Raw genomic sequence first — 16,327 nt, 5'->3', positions numbered from 1 at the left:
AAACCCCCCTTTACAAATCCTGCGTTTGCCCCTGGGGGGTATCCCAACACTATATCTTATAATATATGCAAGTGCTAACTTATCTATATATCTAATATTGTGTGAGGGGCACACTAGTGCCACATTTAAGATTACACAAAAGTGATGACTTGCCATCACATCTGACATTATATGTGAGAGGTAATCTGAGGGATACTGTTAATACTCCTGATATGCGATTCCTCACTCCATTACACTAAAGAGGGGTACACACGGAGAGATCCGTGTTTAAAATCTAAGCAATCTGACTAGATTGCTTAGATTTTAAGCAGGGATCTGTCGTGTGTATGCCCCCAGCGATAGCGATCGCTATCGCCGGTGCTAGATTGAGCCTGCATGCAGGCTCATTCTAGCGGGTCGCTCACTTCATCGCTGTGTGAAGTGAGAGCCCCCCATGTCCGTCACCCCTTCGCTCAGCACATTGCGCTATGCTGAGCGGGGGGAGATATGTGTGCTGAGCGGTCTGTGTTAAAATCGCTCAGCACACATATCCCCCGTCAGTACCCCCCCTAAGTGTGAATACTATCTTGGTCATCATGAATGAAAATGTAGAGATGGGATGTGTCTATTAGCTAGTATTGCACAAATACACAACCTCAAAATAGAACAAACTGTCTCTATAATACATGTTATTCTGGCCAATTATGGCATATTTTGAGACATACAGGATTACTTTGTTACATTATTGAAGACTGAGACACATAATTGTATCTAAACCCAAAGGAGTCTGGGCAATATGCCAAGGTCTTTATAGAAGCACTAAAGTAGCAGCTCTGACACAATTGTATCAATGTATAATATAAATTGAAAACAAACAGCAATACTGATTTATACCAAGACAGTGGTTAAATAGGATAGACACAAAACAGATGCTCAGTTTTTTAATACATCTACTTATTCTTTCTTGTTTGTAGTTCAGTGTTGTCATACTTTCACAAATTTGTCATTCATGCCTTCCACTTCTCTTTCGATACTTGCCAGGCTAGCCTTGAAATGAGGTCTGGCTCGCTGGCAGGGCTATTGGTGCGATATATGTATCCCAGTTGTCTGGGTGGGTCACTGTATCGTTTGACTCTGGGTCATACTGCATCTTAGGTTGCCTTACATCCTTTTGTCACGCTCCAGAGTTACTGTATCTCAGTTGCGGCCTTGAGTCTCGGCTTGACACTGCAGTTTTCCAGAATTCTCAGCACTCTCCCGCCCATTTGGGAAGCTCTGAGACATCCCCATGGTACTTAACTCCAGCGTCCCCTATGGATGATAGAGAAAGCAGGATTTTGGTACTTACCGATAAATCACTTTCTCTTAGTCCGTAGGAGAAGCTGGACGCCCACCCTGCACTGCTCTCTTCCGGCGGTGTGGTTATATACCTGGTTGCCCCTGTGGTTCTGGGTAGCTGGGTGTCCTTAGGACCTAGTTGCAAGGTTTCCTTGCGTTACTGTCATTTTGCATGGTTATATGTGTATGTATGTTTCTTCTGATCCTGTTTTATGGAGATCTCTTTTTGGCTGTTTTGCTTACCTCCTCCTCTGTTGGTCAGGTTGCCGTTTCTCCTCGGGCACAGTTTATTAACTGGTCTGGGGAGGGGTATAGAGGGGGAGGAGCCAGTCACACACATTAAAAAATTTTAAATGCAGGCACACCTGATCACCCCATCTATAACCCATGGTACTAAACTCCAGCGTCCCATATGGACTTAGAGAAAGGGATTTATCGGTAAGTACCAAATTCTGTTTTTGTTTTTTTTAAATTGTGTCTTCCTCTTTTTGTGATATAAATTCAAATGTTCTGCCGTATAGGTTTTACAATAAACAGAACAAGTTTTTACAGCAGACCTTGAATAATTATGCAGGTTTCTTTTGTGTCTGATGAAAAGAAAGTATATATTTTTACAGTCTTTGACTATTGTGTCTTTCTATAAAACATTTTTTTTTTCTTTAGCATTTTTACTGCTACAAAGCAACCATACACAAGTGATGCAGATTCTAGAGCACCTGACTTTGCTTAGTGCGAGTGACCTTATCCCCTATGCAGAAGTACTTACTGCCAATATGAGCGAACTTCTTAATGTTGGTGCTCCACGCAGGATCCTTCAGACCATCAACAAGCTATGGATGACCTTGAACACTGTTATGCCCAGAAGGTAGCACTCATATTATTCCTTTAGAATCTACTGGCCTAATAAAAACTGATGTATTTTTCACGATATATTCCACTTAAGAATAAGGAGTATAGTTACTAAAGTGAACATTTTAGAAGTGGAGATGTTGCCCCCATAGTAGCCAATCAGATTCTAGCAACAGCTGTATCCTCGTACATCTAGCCTCAATACGCCACACAGTGGGAAGTGCCTGGTGCGAGTCAGCTGACAGGTCCCGTGCCCATCTTTTTTTTTTTGTCAAAAATGTGTCTGTCGCAATGCAATGTGACTAAGATGCACCAGGTGACTCTGCTGATTAATTTGATATTCAACACTTGTATATCTGTGTGTGTGACTGAGTCTGTATATGAAGCACAAAAAAACATGATGGGGTAAAAAGCTGCAGCCACTGCACTGTGGCACTTTGCATGCAAATTCAGACTCCGTCGCATACAGATGCACAAATGTCACATATCAAATTAATCAGCACAGTCTCCTGGTGAGTCCTAGTCACATCGCGTTGCATCTAAGATGCATTTTCTGCAAAAGAGATGCCCGACATTAGCAGAGTCTCACAGGAACTGGCACTCCGTGAGGGGCTATTTGGAGCGACTGCAGCAAAAAGTTGTTACATAAGTAGAATCTGATTGGTTGCTATTGGCAACATCTCCAATTCTATAAACCCGCACATTATTAAGTATACCCCTAATGTGGGCCATACATCAGTTCAGCTTTCCTCAAACCATCCAACTGAACAACTAGTCTGTAAAACTAAAACGCTGCCCAACACACCTAACCAACTTTTCATCACACCAGCCAACTTCTCTCCAACTTGTGATGTCACAGAAGTAGGCGGAAAGTGTCTGCCTACTTCTGCGTCTTTTGAATAAACCGATTACAAGAAATGCTGATTGTGGAATTATATTGCTATAATTCCTACAGAGAGGAAACATATATGATATCTAGTATAATTGTAATGTGTTTGTGAACTATTGACACTATAGGTATTTAGGTGGGTAGTTAAGTACACTCCTACCCTAGTTACACAGTACACGCTCCACATTTTTTTCAGGGTACAGAATGTGTTTTGTAACCGCAATCTCTTACAGACAGATTGCTAAAAACATATGCTCCATTCACTGGGATAGATGCGGTGTAACTGGCTTCACACACACATAGAGCCCTATTTATTAGGTATATAAGCGAAAGGAGAAAAACAAAAGGTGGAATTATAAAACTAAAGACGGACACTGGGAGTCTTGTTGAAGGAGACAATTTAATAGCAGATCATCTTAATGATTATTTTTGCTCAGTATTTACTACTGAAAGAGAGGGGAAGGGGCCACAGTTAAGTTGCAGGGATATTCAGGAAAATGAAACAAGTACATTTACAGAGGAGAAGGTCCTAACAGAACTCTCAAAGCTGAAAGTGGACAAATCTATGGGGCCAGATGGGATACATCCAAGGATACTAAAAGAACTTAAAGAGGTGCTGGTAGCACCATTGACAGAATTATTCAACCAGTCATTAGCTACAGGAGTAATTCCAGGGGACTGGAAAAGAGCAAACGTAGTCCCACTGCACAAAAGTGGAAGCAAGGAAGAGGCAAACAGCTACAGACCAGTGAGTCTTACATCAGTAGTAGGGAAATTGATGGAAACACTCTTAAAAGAAAGAGTTGTAGATTATCTCAAATCCGGCAATTTACTGGATCCCAAACAGCATGGATTCACTGGGGGGAGATCATGTCAAACAAATCTTATTGACTTTTTTGATTGTGTGACTAAAGTGATGGATAAAGGTGGAGCCATGGATATAGCTTATCTAGACTTTAGTAAGGCTTTTGACACAGTTCCACATCGCAGACTGCTAAATAAACTTGAAAATTTGGGATTGGATATTAGGATTATTGAATGGATAAGATCTTGGTTGAAGGATAGAAAACAGAGAGTTGTGGTAAATGGAGTGCATTCACAGGAGGGAAATGTTACCAGTGGAGTACCCCAGGGATCTGTACTTGGACCAGTGCTTTTTAATATCTTTATTGGTGACATTGCAAATGGCATTAAAGGGAAAGTATGCCTTTTTGCAGATGACACAAAGGTATGCAACAGGGTAGACACGCCAGGTGGGGTAAAACAAATGATTGAGGATCTAGGTAGACTAGAGGAATGGTCAAGAGTTTGGCAATTACAGTTTAATGCCAAAAAATGCAAAATCATGCACTTGGGTCTCAAAAATCCTAAAGCTAAATACAGTATTAATGGCACTATACTGGAAACTACTGAGGAGGAAAGGGATCTAGGAGTCACTATTTCAGATGACTTAAAGGCAGGTAAGCAATGTAACAAGGCAATGAGGAAGGCTAATCAGATGCTTGGCTGCATTGGGAGAGGAATCAGCAGCAGAAAGAAAGAAGTAATAATGCCACTGTATAGGTCATTGGTACGGCCTCATCTAGAATACTGTATTCAGTTCTGGAGGCCATATCTTCAAAAGGATATTAATACATTAGAAACTGTACAAAGGAGGGCAACTAAAATGGTGCATGGCCTACATCACAAAACATACCCAGAAAGACTAAGAAATCTTAATATGTATAGTTTGGAGCAGAGAAGGGAAAGGGGGGACATGATAGAAACTTTCAAATATATCAAGGGTTTTAACAAAGTCCAGGAGGGAAACATTCTCCAAATGAAGAGAAGCAATAGGACACAAGGACATGCACTGAGACTGGAGGGGGGGAGGTTCAGGGGAAATTTGCTGAAAAATTATTTCACAGAAAGGGTAGTGGACAAGTGGAATAGCCTCCCATCAGAGGTGGTAGAGGCTAAGACAGTAGAGCAATTTAAACATGCATGGGATAGACATAAGGATATCCTTACAAAGAAATAAGGATCAAATAAGGTTAGAGATAAAAATAATATTAAAAAAAAAAAAAAAAAGGGGCAGACTAGATGGGCCAAGTGGTTCTTATCTGCCGACAAATTCTATGTTTCTATATTATTCAATATTTGCGGCTTCATTCCTGAAAACACCTGTTTTCAGGGGTTAACCGCAAATCTACAGTATATTTTTTAAATTGCGTTTTTGTTTAAGTTTTAAGATTTATACCCACAGAGACGACATAGAATAGGGATACAAGGCCAGCTCACAGAATATAGTGGGTACACGCAAGAGTCTAGTTGAACAGGTTGGCACAATAATAGGAGCTCAGAACATAGCATGAAAAAAATGTAAGCTATGTACACCACCTGAAAAATAAAAGACAAAACTTATAGGAAAGCTCCACAGAATATAAAAGTGAAGCGGGTACCCAATGGCGCCATTTTGGCCCTCACAACACTAAATCAGGAGTGTTATACCCCTTTCACACCGCCTGAGATGGGTCGCACCCGGGAGCCTGACACAGGAGCTCCCAGGTTGCGACCCACCTCAGGCGCCTTTCACACCGCAGTCAGCAGCCCGGCATATTGCTGGGTTGCTGACATCAGGCCGTACATAGAGAGTGAACGGGAAACGGGTCACATCGACCCGGCTCCCATTCACACCGCACAGTGAGCCAGGTTGAACATGAGTTCAACCTTGCTCAAGAGCAAGGTTGGAATATCGGGTCACCTGACCCGGTATTTCAACCCTGGCACCTTTCACACTGCACATGAACACGAGCTATGCGCATTTGTGTGCAAAAAACTTGTGTTCAGAGGTTGCGGTGTGAAAGGGGTATAATTGGTATTGTTGTGGTGAATAGAAACTCGGCTCTGTAAAGAGAATCACCAAAGTGTATCTATGTCCCAGCCCCTAACACTAAACCTAAGCATTCAGGTACCAACTTGATTGACTAAGGTAGACGTGTGCTAGGCCAATATCCCCAAATATGTACTAAATAAACAACAACCACCACCCCAATTTCCCCCACCCCGTAAAACCAAAACCCCAACTTATGTCCTACCTGGATCCCCGATTAACCCTCCCCAAGCTACTATACTAAAACTTGGGGGCAACCAACCCCGTGTACCTTAAGGGCATGGTGTAAGGAGCCCAGGATCAAAAGGGGACCACCAGAAGACTCCCAAAACACAGTATTCAAACGCACGATGGACAGAGCCTTAACAGAAATAAATGAAAGAAAAACAAAGATAATATGGCTATTGCATGTTGCAAATAAGGATATAGAAACAGAAGTACAGTACATAACAATTCAGGGAGGGTTGTCCCACCCAGAGGCCCATGAAACAGCCAAATTTAATACCGTTGTTCCAGTCCCGGCAAGGCAGTCAATAACAGGATTTACAAAATTGAGATATCGTGCATTGGGTTCCCAGAGAACCACCCAACAAAAGAGATTGCAGAGACATGCAGTTGGTCCCGCCAGTAGCAAATTGAGGGAAAATACGATTAAACCGAAACATCTTGAAATAATGGCAGTGTTGTCTGGATACGTCGTCCAACAAGACTCAAAGGGAAGTCTACAAAGCTGGAAGAAAAGATGTTTTGAGCACTTTTAACAGCAAACTGAAGAGGAGATGAGATGGTGCTGAAACATCCGTCAATAGAGGCAAATGGGATCCTGATACGCTACTTTCCGGGACTTGAGGGAGGTCAGCTGCCCAGCAACAAGGGTATCCCATCCTTCCATAGTGGGAATACAAGTATCAATTTTAATAAGTTGATCCTGCTTTAGTGGCAAATCATAATAGGAAAAAGACATCTCAGAATGTAATCTCGCCTTCTGAGCCACAAGCCTCTCCCCTGAGTCAGTTTTAGCTTGAAGGATTTGATCCAGAATATCCAGAGATGTTATAGCCACACAAGAAGTACCTGTAGCAAGCAGGAAATCAGGGTAGTGCAGAACCTCACAGGAGATGGACACAGGACACTATGCAGAGAGGTAGTGCAGTATATTTCTACGAGATGGCGACCCCACTCCACAAAACGTAGCCTCACTGTTGCAGAGCTGAAAATCAAAGATGGCGGCTGATTGAATAGCGGGGATCCACCAAGAGCCTGTGACCCAGAGAGCCTGTATTAGCCAGCAGCAGAGACCCCCACCACCTCAGAGATGTAGACTGTAGACACAACACTGGTGCCCAGAGGTGCCATGGCCCAATTCCAAAATGGCGCCCACAGTCCGGAGACACTGCAAGGAAGAACAGTCCTCTCCTGCAGCACAACCACCACCAGTCACAGGCAGGCCGAAGGTCTCCTGGAGCATAGAGAGATAAGTAGGCCAGCAGATACTGGTGCCAGGATCCGGACAGAAGTCATAGGATAGTCATTGGCAGATATATGTGCAGAAGAGCTAAGGAGTCAGACTCCTACACCATGCCCGTCCAGGCCACTCCCCCCATCTGCAAATATTTGGTATCGCCTTACTGTATCACTCTCTGCGACACCTGCTGCAATCCCTTCATTCCTGCTGGCAGCAGCAGCCCCCATTGCTTTCCATGCAAAGCACTCTCTGATAATAATCCCCGCAGCTACCAGGTGGTAGCATGTTGTAGCCTGTGGGCTACACTTTATGTTGTTAGGAACCACCCCCAGCATTGCATGTGCATTATGTGTCACCGTTCAATCAAGAGCCCCGCCCCTTTCAGAGCTCCTGTCTCTGCTTGTGCTATATCATACTTCCCGCTGTTAGTGTTGCATAATATTGCAGTGCAATTCTGGCTGCTAATATTGTACCCCTCTCTCAGTGCATGGTGAGTGGCGCACAGATCCCAGGAGTGCGGACTGATGGATTGCCACAGCTGCCCCTGATCCTTCTCCTGGCTCCTGCACCACCACCACCGCTGCTGCTGATCCCGGACTGACAGGGGCAGTGATAGGCATGTGGATGGTGACAAAAGTAGGCAGACACTGCTGGTCACTGTCCACCTACCTATTCAGTTGAGAGGGAAAGTTCCCCCTATACTAGAATAATTAGTTGGGAAAAATCAACCTGTTTCATTTTCCCAACTATTTGGACAGACATTATTGTCTGCCCCCACACACTGCCAGATTATCATTCCAAACAGACAACTGATGTATGGCCTGCATAAGGCTGAATGTCTAATACATGACTATGTAATCCAGTTTTATCTTTGTCCATGTTGAAATCGGAGATCAGATTTTCATATCTGATGCATTATGTCTCCTGTTTTAACTTACAGATTGTGGGTGATGACGGTGAATGCATTACAGCCATCACTGAAACTGGCTCGGCAGCATAAATACACACAGAATGATCTCATGATTGACCCCTTGATTGTTCTCAGATGTGATGCCCGAGTGCTGAGGTTAGTTTGTATTTGCAGTGTTAAGAGACATGGATAGATTGGTTTTGCATGGTTTACTACCTCTAGTTTTTCTTTTCCTGTTTCCAGATGCCCACCGCTAATGGATGTCACCCTACACATGCTGAATGGATACCTTTTAGCTTCTAAAGCTTACCTAAACTCTTATCTCAAAGAGACTGCTGACCAGGATATTAAACCTTCTCCTAGTAACACAATAGGGTCTCTAGCAGGACAGGCAGAAACAATGGAGGTTACTAGAGAAGAGCTGAAAAACGCACTGCTCTCAGCCCAGGTAACTTGTCAAGACGTAATAAGTTTCTTGGTCTTGCTGCACAGTGCCCCTTGTAGGAAACAGGCTACACTTTGATTGAATGTGTCTTCTAATTAGGATAGTGCCGCAGTGCAAATCTTGCTGGAGATTTGTCTTCCTTCAGAGGAGAGTCAGGAGCAACTGGAAGGAGAGGAGAGCCTGCTCTGTAACCTGCGTGAGGTGCAGTGCCTAATCTGTTGTCTGCTCCATCAGATGTTCATAGCGGACCCAAATATTGCTAAGCTTGTGCATTTTCAGGTATTGATTCTATCTCCAGTCTTTACTTATTCTCTGAGCTTTAGAAGTTGATTTCAATGGTAGTATTTAAAATGTCAAAATTACAACAGAATTTGGGTGGGGAATGTGGTGCAGTGACTTGACAGTGGAAATAATTAAAAAGTGTTAGAAATTGTGAAGTTTATTTCTTTGTTGCAGAAAGAACAAGTATCACTTATGATAAGGATTATGCTTTAATAATGTAAACCCATTCTTACAACTAAAACATTTATAAATTAAATCTCCAAAATAACAGTTAATAGACAGCGATTACAGTTAATGGTCTTCACTCTTACAAGTGTCCCACTATTGCTGGACCCTGCTATGTGGCAAATTACTTTTGTTCAGTTCCTGTATGTCTCTAATCCGGAGTGCATGCCATTTCTGTGTTACAAGGACATCACCTTAAGCAGCAGCCAACTTGCACTAAGACCCAGGGGGTTGGGCATGAGTTACCAGCAGTCGAGATGCCTGCATTTAGTATACCAACGCTGGCATCTCGACAATTGAAATCCTGACAGGGGTGAGCTACCTGTGTTCTCCCCTCTTTGCTAACCACTAACCTCCCAGCAGCCTAACCCTAACCTCCCATAAACCTAATCCCCTCTTTCCTGCAGCCTAAACCTAACCCTCCACCCTTAGTGCCTAAACCTAACCTCCCCACCCCTGGTGGTGCCTAACCCTACCCCCCCTACCCTCCCCACAGCCTAACCCTAAACTCCCAGCGTGGCGTCTAAACCTAACACGCTGTACTCATGGACTGAATGACGGCTGTCGGGATTCCGGCGTCAGTGTCCTGACCTTTTAGGGATTCTGGCATCTGTATTCTGACTGGTGTTAGAATTCTGGCGTCAGGATTCCGGCATCTTGACCGGAACCTGACCCAGGCGTGCTGTGTCTAATAGTTGTTGGTTTGTAAGTTATTAGCTCCAGTTTAAATTGGACAATACGGATTGTAAATTTAACAAAATGTGTCTGGTCATGAAAGATGAAATGTTTCCCATCATTAAGGGATTAATTTATTTCTTAATGAATGTACCTTTAATTAATTCCTGTGTTTCTTGCTTTTTTTTTTTTTTTTCCCCTCAGGGCTATCCATGCCAGCTGCTGCCTCTGACTGTTGCAGGAATCCCCTCAATGCATATCTGTCTGGATTTTATTCCTGAGCTTATAGCTCAGCCTGAACTAGAGAAACAGGTCACTTATGTTATTTTTACCATGTTTTGTGACTTTACATATTTCAGTAGCTTCAGGAAAAGGGTAGAGAAGCAGGGTGTGGTATACAAGGTCTACAGTCATTAGGTTGACCCCATATAGTTGACATACAAAAGGTTGACATGGACGAAAGGTTGATATATGAAAGGTAGACACTAGAAAAGACAGTCTAGTACAAAAGGTCAACAGGTTCAAAATGTTGACGTGGAAATGGACGACACAAAAAATGTCGTCACATGGTTTGTTTTGTTTTTTGCATTTCGGGGGTTTATGTTGATAGTTTTTTCATCTGGGATCACCATTTGTAGAAATGCATCCCCTTGCATGCACACTTCGGGCACAGTATCTTGTTCCGCTACGTTCGACACAAGGTTACTAAAGGTTATGATTGTTGGCATGAATAGTCAAGGATGGAAAAGCAAAACAAACAAACATATGTTGACCATTGCCATGTCGACCATTTGAACCTGTCAACCTTATCCAGTGTCGACCTTTCATATGTTGATCTATTGCCCATGTCGACCTAATGCATGTCAACCATATGGTGTTGATCTAGACGTTGCAGATCTATAGTCTGGATCCCAGAGAAGAAACAGTCTTTTGTAATTGTAACATAATGCTACAATAACCTGTGACTCTGGTAGACAATACTAGACTGAGTTTTATTCCTTATTACACATGTGGTGCACTTTAGAGATGTCATTCATGTGTATATGTAGATCACATACAGTAAAATCAATTCTTTCTTACACGTAGTCAGACCTTTATTATAAAATTGTCATCACAGACGATGAGAAACTGTCTTTCTCCTCTATTACCGCCACACCCCTCCAGCCACTCTCATTTGAAATCATATTGGGCACTTTCATTATTAATAAAAATAGAATAAAGTTATTTTTTTATTTATGTAGCACTTTTCTACAGTAGGACTCGAGGCTCTTGATGGATACTACAGATGTTCACATTTTTATAAAATACAGATACTATGAATGTAATACAGAGGTTTATATTTGCATACAATACAGAAATCATAATTATAACACAAAAGTGTGTCAGGCATTTTGGGGTCATCATTTCTAGGGATTATACTACACGCAATGGATACGTGTTAGTAGCTCTACATAGGATTGCACTAGGTAGAATAGGCAATGCCCGGAAGAGATCACACATCATGGGGAAGTAAATATACTGGATGAGCTAAATGAACCTTGTAAAATCATCAGAAACATGCATTGTACATCCTATATAAACGATTACCAGATGAGGCAACCATCTTGTCTGCACTATATATTACACTGCAATACATGGAAATAAAATGAAAAACAGCTACCTAAGGAGCACTGCGTATGGGCAGGAGGTATACAGCAGCAGGATGAGCACTTCATAGAAGTGCAACAAGCAGTGAGAAATTACATTAAAAAAGTACAGTGGTTGGAGTAGGCAAAGATATTGGGTTAGTGTGATTTGGGAGCAATGGTAGAATAGGGGATCCATGATGTGGCAGTATGGATAGACATGGAAGGCCGTCGGTGTATTCCAGATATAGGGTGACATACTGCAAAATGAGTGAGGACAAAGTGCAGTAATAGTCCATATTAAGCAGCAATGTGTTAAATTGAGAGGTAGCAGCATGCAGTTGTTTGGATTGAGATATGGCATTTTTTATATTGGGACAGAACCCAGTTCAAACTCCATTTCTAGTTCTGCAGAACAGTGGCAGGCCAAAACCTACTTGCAGGCCTTTCAAAGAACATGAATCTCGCACATATTCCTTTTTCTAATACATAAAAGTCCTGTGTTGTGAGATTCTTTACTGTAAAGATGAAAAAGATGTAACCCTTTCCTTTTCTATCTAACTACTCATATTATACTTACACTTGCTAGCCAAGTGTCCTTTATATCGTAAATATACCCTGGATGTAAAGGTGTTACTGTACTCCATGGGTTTGTATAATCAAAATAATGAATCTTTTATTGCTAAGGAAATCAATCAGATCTTTAACTAAAGAAACCCCACATGGCAGTCTATAACTAACCATGCCTAGGTTAGCTGTCATGTCCAGGTGAGTTAAAGAACATGGTGCCTCATCCATTGTGCAGCGATGCAGGTAGGCTGGCTGGGTAAATAAAACATGTTTTGCCCCATAGCAGATAAACAGGATGGAGTATATCAGATTGGTGTGGTCATATTTGCGCTATTTCCAGTGAGTATCCTTGTTAGATGTGCACAGACCTAGTAGTTACGGTTCTCTTTGGAACACTGAAGCATTTATGCGCAAAGCATTTTCAGCAGGTATACTGACAACTGGATATGATGTATATACAGTACATCCAGACTGTAGAGGATGCATAGATGGATATAAGATATACAGTAATACATATTTCTCTATCGTCCTAGTGGATGCTGGGGTTCCTGAAAAGACCATGGGGAATAGCGGCTCCGCAGGAGACAGGGCACAAAAAGTAAAGCTTTAGGATCAGGTGGTGTGCACTGGCTCCTCCCCCTATGACCCTCCTCCAAGCCTCAGTTAGATTTTTGTGCCCGGCCGAGAAGGGTGCAATCTAGGTGGCTCTCCTAAAGAGCTGCTTAGAAAAGTTTAGCTTAGGTTTTTTATTTTACAGTGAGTCCTGCTGGCAACAGGATCACTGCAACGAGGGACTTAGGGGAGAAGAAGTGAACTCACCTGCGTGCAGGATGGATTGGCTTCTTGGCTACTGGACATTAGCTCCAGAGGGACGATCACAGGTACAGCCTGGATGGTCACCGGAGCCTCGCCGCCGGCCCCCTTGCAGATGCTGAAACGAGAAGAGGTCCAGAATCGGCGGCAGAAGACTCCTCAGTCGTCTTAAGGTAGCGCACAGCACTGCAGCTGTGCGCCATTTTCCTCTCAGCACACTTCACACGGCAGTCACTGAGGGTGCAGGGCGCTGGGAGGGGGGCGCCCTGGGAGGCAAATGAAAACCTTTTTTGGCTAAAAATACCTCACATATAGCCTCCGGGGGCTATATGGAGATATTTAACCCCTGCCAGAATCCGTTAAGAGCGGGAGACGAGGCCGCCGAAAAAGGGGCGGGGCCTATCTCCTCAGCACACAGCGCCATTTTCCCTCACAGAAAGGCTGGAGGGAAGGCTCCCAGGCTCTCCCCTGCACTGCACTACAGAAACAGGGTTAAAACAGAGAGGGGGGGCACTAATTTGGCGTTAGAAATATATAAAAAAGATGCTATAAGGGAAAACACTTATATAAGGTTGTCCCTATATAATTATAGCGTTTTTGGTGTGTGCTGGCAAACTCTCCCTCTGTCTCTCCAAAGGGCTAGTAGGTCCTGTCCTCTATCAGAGCATTCCCTGTGTGTGTGCTGTGTGTCGGTACGTGTGTGTCGACATGTATGAGGACGATGTTGGTGAGGAGGCGGAGCAAATTGCCTGTAATGGTGATGTCACTCTCTAGGGAGTCGACACCGGAATGGATGGCTTATTTAGGGAATTACGTGATAATGTCAACACGCGCCAAGGTCGGTTGACGACATGAGACGGCCGACAAACAATTAGTACCGGTCCAGACGTCTCAAAAACACCGTCAGGGGTTTTAAAACGCCCGTTTACTTTAGTCGGTCGACACAGACACAGACAGGGACACTGAATCCAGTGTCGACGGTGAATAAACAAACGTATTCCTTATTAGGGCCACACGTTAAGGGCAATGAAGGAGGTGTTACATATTTCTGATACTACAAGTACCACAAAAGAGGGTATTATGTGGGATGTGAAAAAACTACCGTAGTTTTTCCTGAATCAGATAAATTAAATGAAGTGTGTGATGATGCGTGGGTTCCCCCCGATAGAAAATATGGGCGGTATACCCTTTCCCGCCAGAAGTTAGGGCGCGTTGGGAAACACCTCTTAGGGTGGATAAGGCGCTCACACGCTTATCAGAACAAGTGGCGGTACCGTCTATAGATAGGGCCGTCCTCAAGGAGCCAGCTGACAGGAGGCTGGAAAAATATCATAAAAAGTATATACACACATACTGGTGTTATACTGCGACCAGCGATCGCCTCAGCCTGGATGTGCAGAGCTGGGGTGGCTTGGTCGGATTCCCTGACTAAAAAATAAGAATTTACTTACCGATAATTCTATTTCTCATAGTCCGTAGTGGATGCTGGGACTCCGTCAGGACCATGGGGAATAGCGGGCTCCGCAGGAGACAGGGCACATCTAAAAAAGCTTTTAGGTCACATGGTGCGTACTGGCTCCTCCCCCTATGACCCTCCTCCAAGCCTCAGTTAGGTACTGTGCCCGGACGAGCGTACACAATAAGGAAGGATCTTGAATCCCGGGTAAGACTCATACCAGCCACACCAATCACACCGTACAACTTGTGATCTGAACCCAGTTAACAGTATGATAACACAAACGAAGTAGCCTCTGAACAGATGGCTCACAACAACCGTAATAACCCGATTTTTGTAACAATAACTATGTACAAGCATTGCAGACAATCCGCACTTGGGATGGGCGCCCAGCATCCACTACGGACTATGAGAAATAGAATTATCGGTAAGTAAATTCTTATTTTCTCTAACGTCCTAGTGGATGCTGGGACTCCGTCAGGACCATGGGGATTATACCAAAGCTCCCAAACGGGCGGGAGAGTGCGGATGACTCTGCAGCACCGAATGAGAGAACTCCAGGTCCTCTTTAGCCAGAGTATCAAATTTGTAAAATTTTACAAACGTGTTCTCCCCTGACCACGTAGCTGCTCGGCAAAGTTGTAATGCTGAGACTCCTCGGGCAGCCGCCCAGGATGAGCCCACTTTCCTTGTGGAATGGGCCTTTACAGATTTAGGCTGTGGCAGGCATGCCACAGAATGTGCAAGTTGGATTGTACTACATATCCAACGTGCAATCGTCTGTTTAGACGCAGGAGCACCCAACTTGTTGGGTGCATACAATGTAAACAACGAGTCAGATTTTCTGACTCCAGCTGTCCTTGAAATATATATTTTTAATGCTCTGACAACGTCCAGTAACTTGGAGTCCTCCAAGTCGCTAGTAGCCGCAGGCACCACAATAGGCTGGTTCAAGTGAAATGCCGAAACCACCTTAGGGAGAAATTGAGGACGTGTCCTCAATTCTGCCCTGTCCGAATGGAATATCAGATATGGGCTTTTGTATGACAAAGCTGCCAACTCCGAAACTCTCCTGGCTGAAGCCAGGGCCAACAGCATGGTTACCTTCCATGTAAGGTATTTTAAATCTACCGATTTTAAAGGCTCAAACCAATGAGATTTGAGAAAATTTAGAACCACGTTCAAATCCCACGGTGCCACTGGAGGCACTATTGGGGGTTGTATATGTAGTACACCTTTGACAAAAGTTTGTACTTCAGGCACTGACGCCAATTCCTTCTGGATAAAATTGATAAGGCCGAAATTTGAACTTTAATGGACCCCAATTTGAGGCCCATAGACAATCCTGCTTGCAGGAAATGTAAGAATCGACCCAATTGAAATTCTTCCGTTGGAGCCTTCTTGGCCTCACACCACGCAACATATTTTCTCCAAATGCGGTGATAATGTTGTGCGGTCACTTCTTTCCTGGCTTTAATTAAAGTAGGAATAACTTCCTCAGGAATGCCCTTCTCTTTTAGAATCCGGCGTTCAACCGCCATGCCGTCAAACGCAGCCGCGGTAAGTCTTGGAACATACAAGGTCCCTGCTGAAGCAGATCCCTTCTTAGAGGTAGAGGCCACGGATCCTCCGTGAGCATCTCTTGAAGTTCCGGATACCAAGTTCTTCTTGGCCAGTCCGGAGCTACCAGTATTGTTCTTACTCCTCTTTTCCGTATAATTCTCAGTACCTTTGGTATGAGAGGCAGAGGAGGGAACACATACACTGACTGGTACACCCACGGTGTTACCAGAGCGTCCACAGCTATTGCCTGAGGGTCTCTTGACCTGGCGCAATACCTGTCCAATTTTTTGTTGAGGCGAGACGCCATCATGTCCACCCTTGGTTTTTCCCAACGGTTCACAATCATGTGGAAAACTTCTGGATGAAGTCCC

At 43.7% G+C, this 16,327-nt stretch overlaps 1 protein-coding gene and 1 long non-coding RNA gene across 4 annotated transcripts in view; one reads left to right on the top strand and one right to left on the bottom strand.

The window, feature by feature from the left end:
• Positions 1-16,327, bottom strand: part of LOC135031742 (uncharacterized) — a 205,846-nt gene that overhangs the window by 107,123 nt on the left and 82,396 nt on the right. The gene's annotated exons all lie outside the window — the stretch shown is intronic.
• INTS2 (integrator complex subunit 2) overlaps positions 1-16,327 on the top strand; it is a 244,818-nt gene that overhangs the window by 213,616 nt on the left and 14,875 nt on the right. For all 3 annotated transcript variants that reach the window (XM_063954030.1, XM_063954028.1, XM_063954029.1), the window contains exons 17-21: positions 1,981-2,182; positions 8,333-8,458; positions 8,546-8,750; positions 8,847-9,026; positions 10,134-10,241. In XM_063954030.1, the coding sequence (XP_063810100.1) occupies positions 1,981-2,182; positions 8,333-8,458; positions 8,546-8,750; positions 8,847-9,026; positions 10,134-10,241 (821 nt within the window). The remainder of the gene's footprint in view (positions 1-1,980; positions 2,183-8,332; positions 8,459-8,545; positions 8,751-8,846; positions 9,027-10,133; positions 10,242-16,327) is intronic.

The sequence above is a fragment of the Pseudophryne corroboree genome, chromosome 2 (genome assembly GCF_028390025.1).
Source record: "Pseudophryne corroboree isolate aPseCor3 chromosome 2, aPseCor3.hap2, whole genome shotgun sequence".
Taxonomy (NCBI): Eukaryota; Metazoa; Chordata; class Amphibia; order Anura; family Myobatrachidae; genus Pseudophryne; species Pseudophryne corroboree.
The sequence above is the reverse complement of the archived record's forward strand: the minus strand, read 5'-3'. Positions and strand labels throughout refer to the sequence as shown.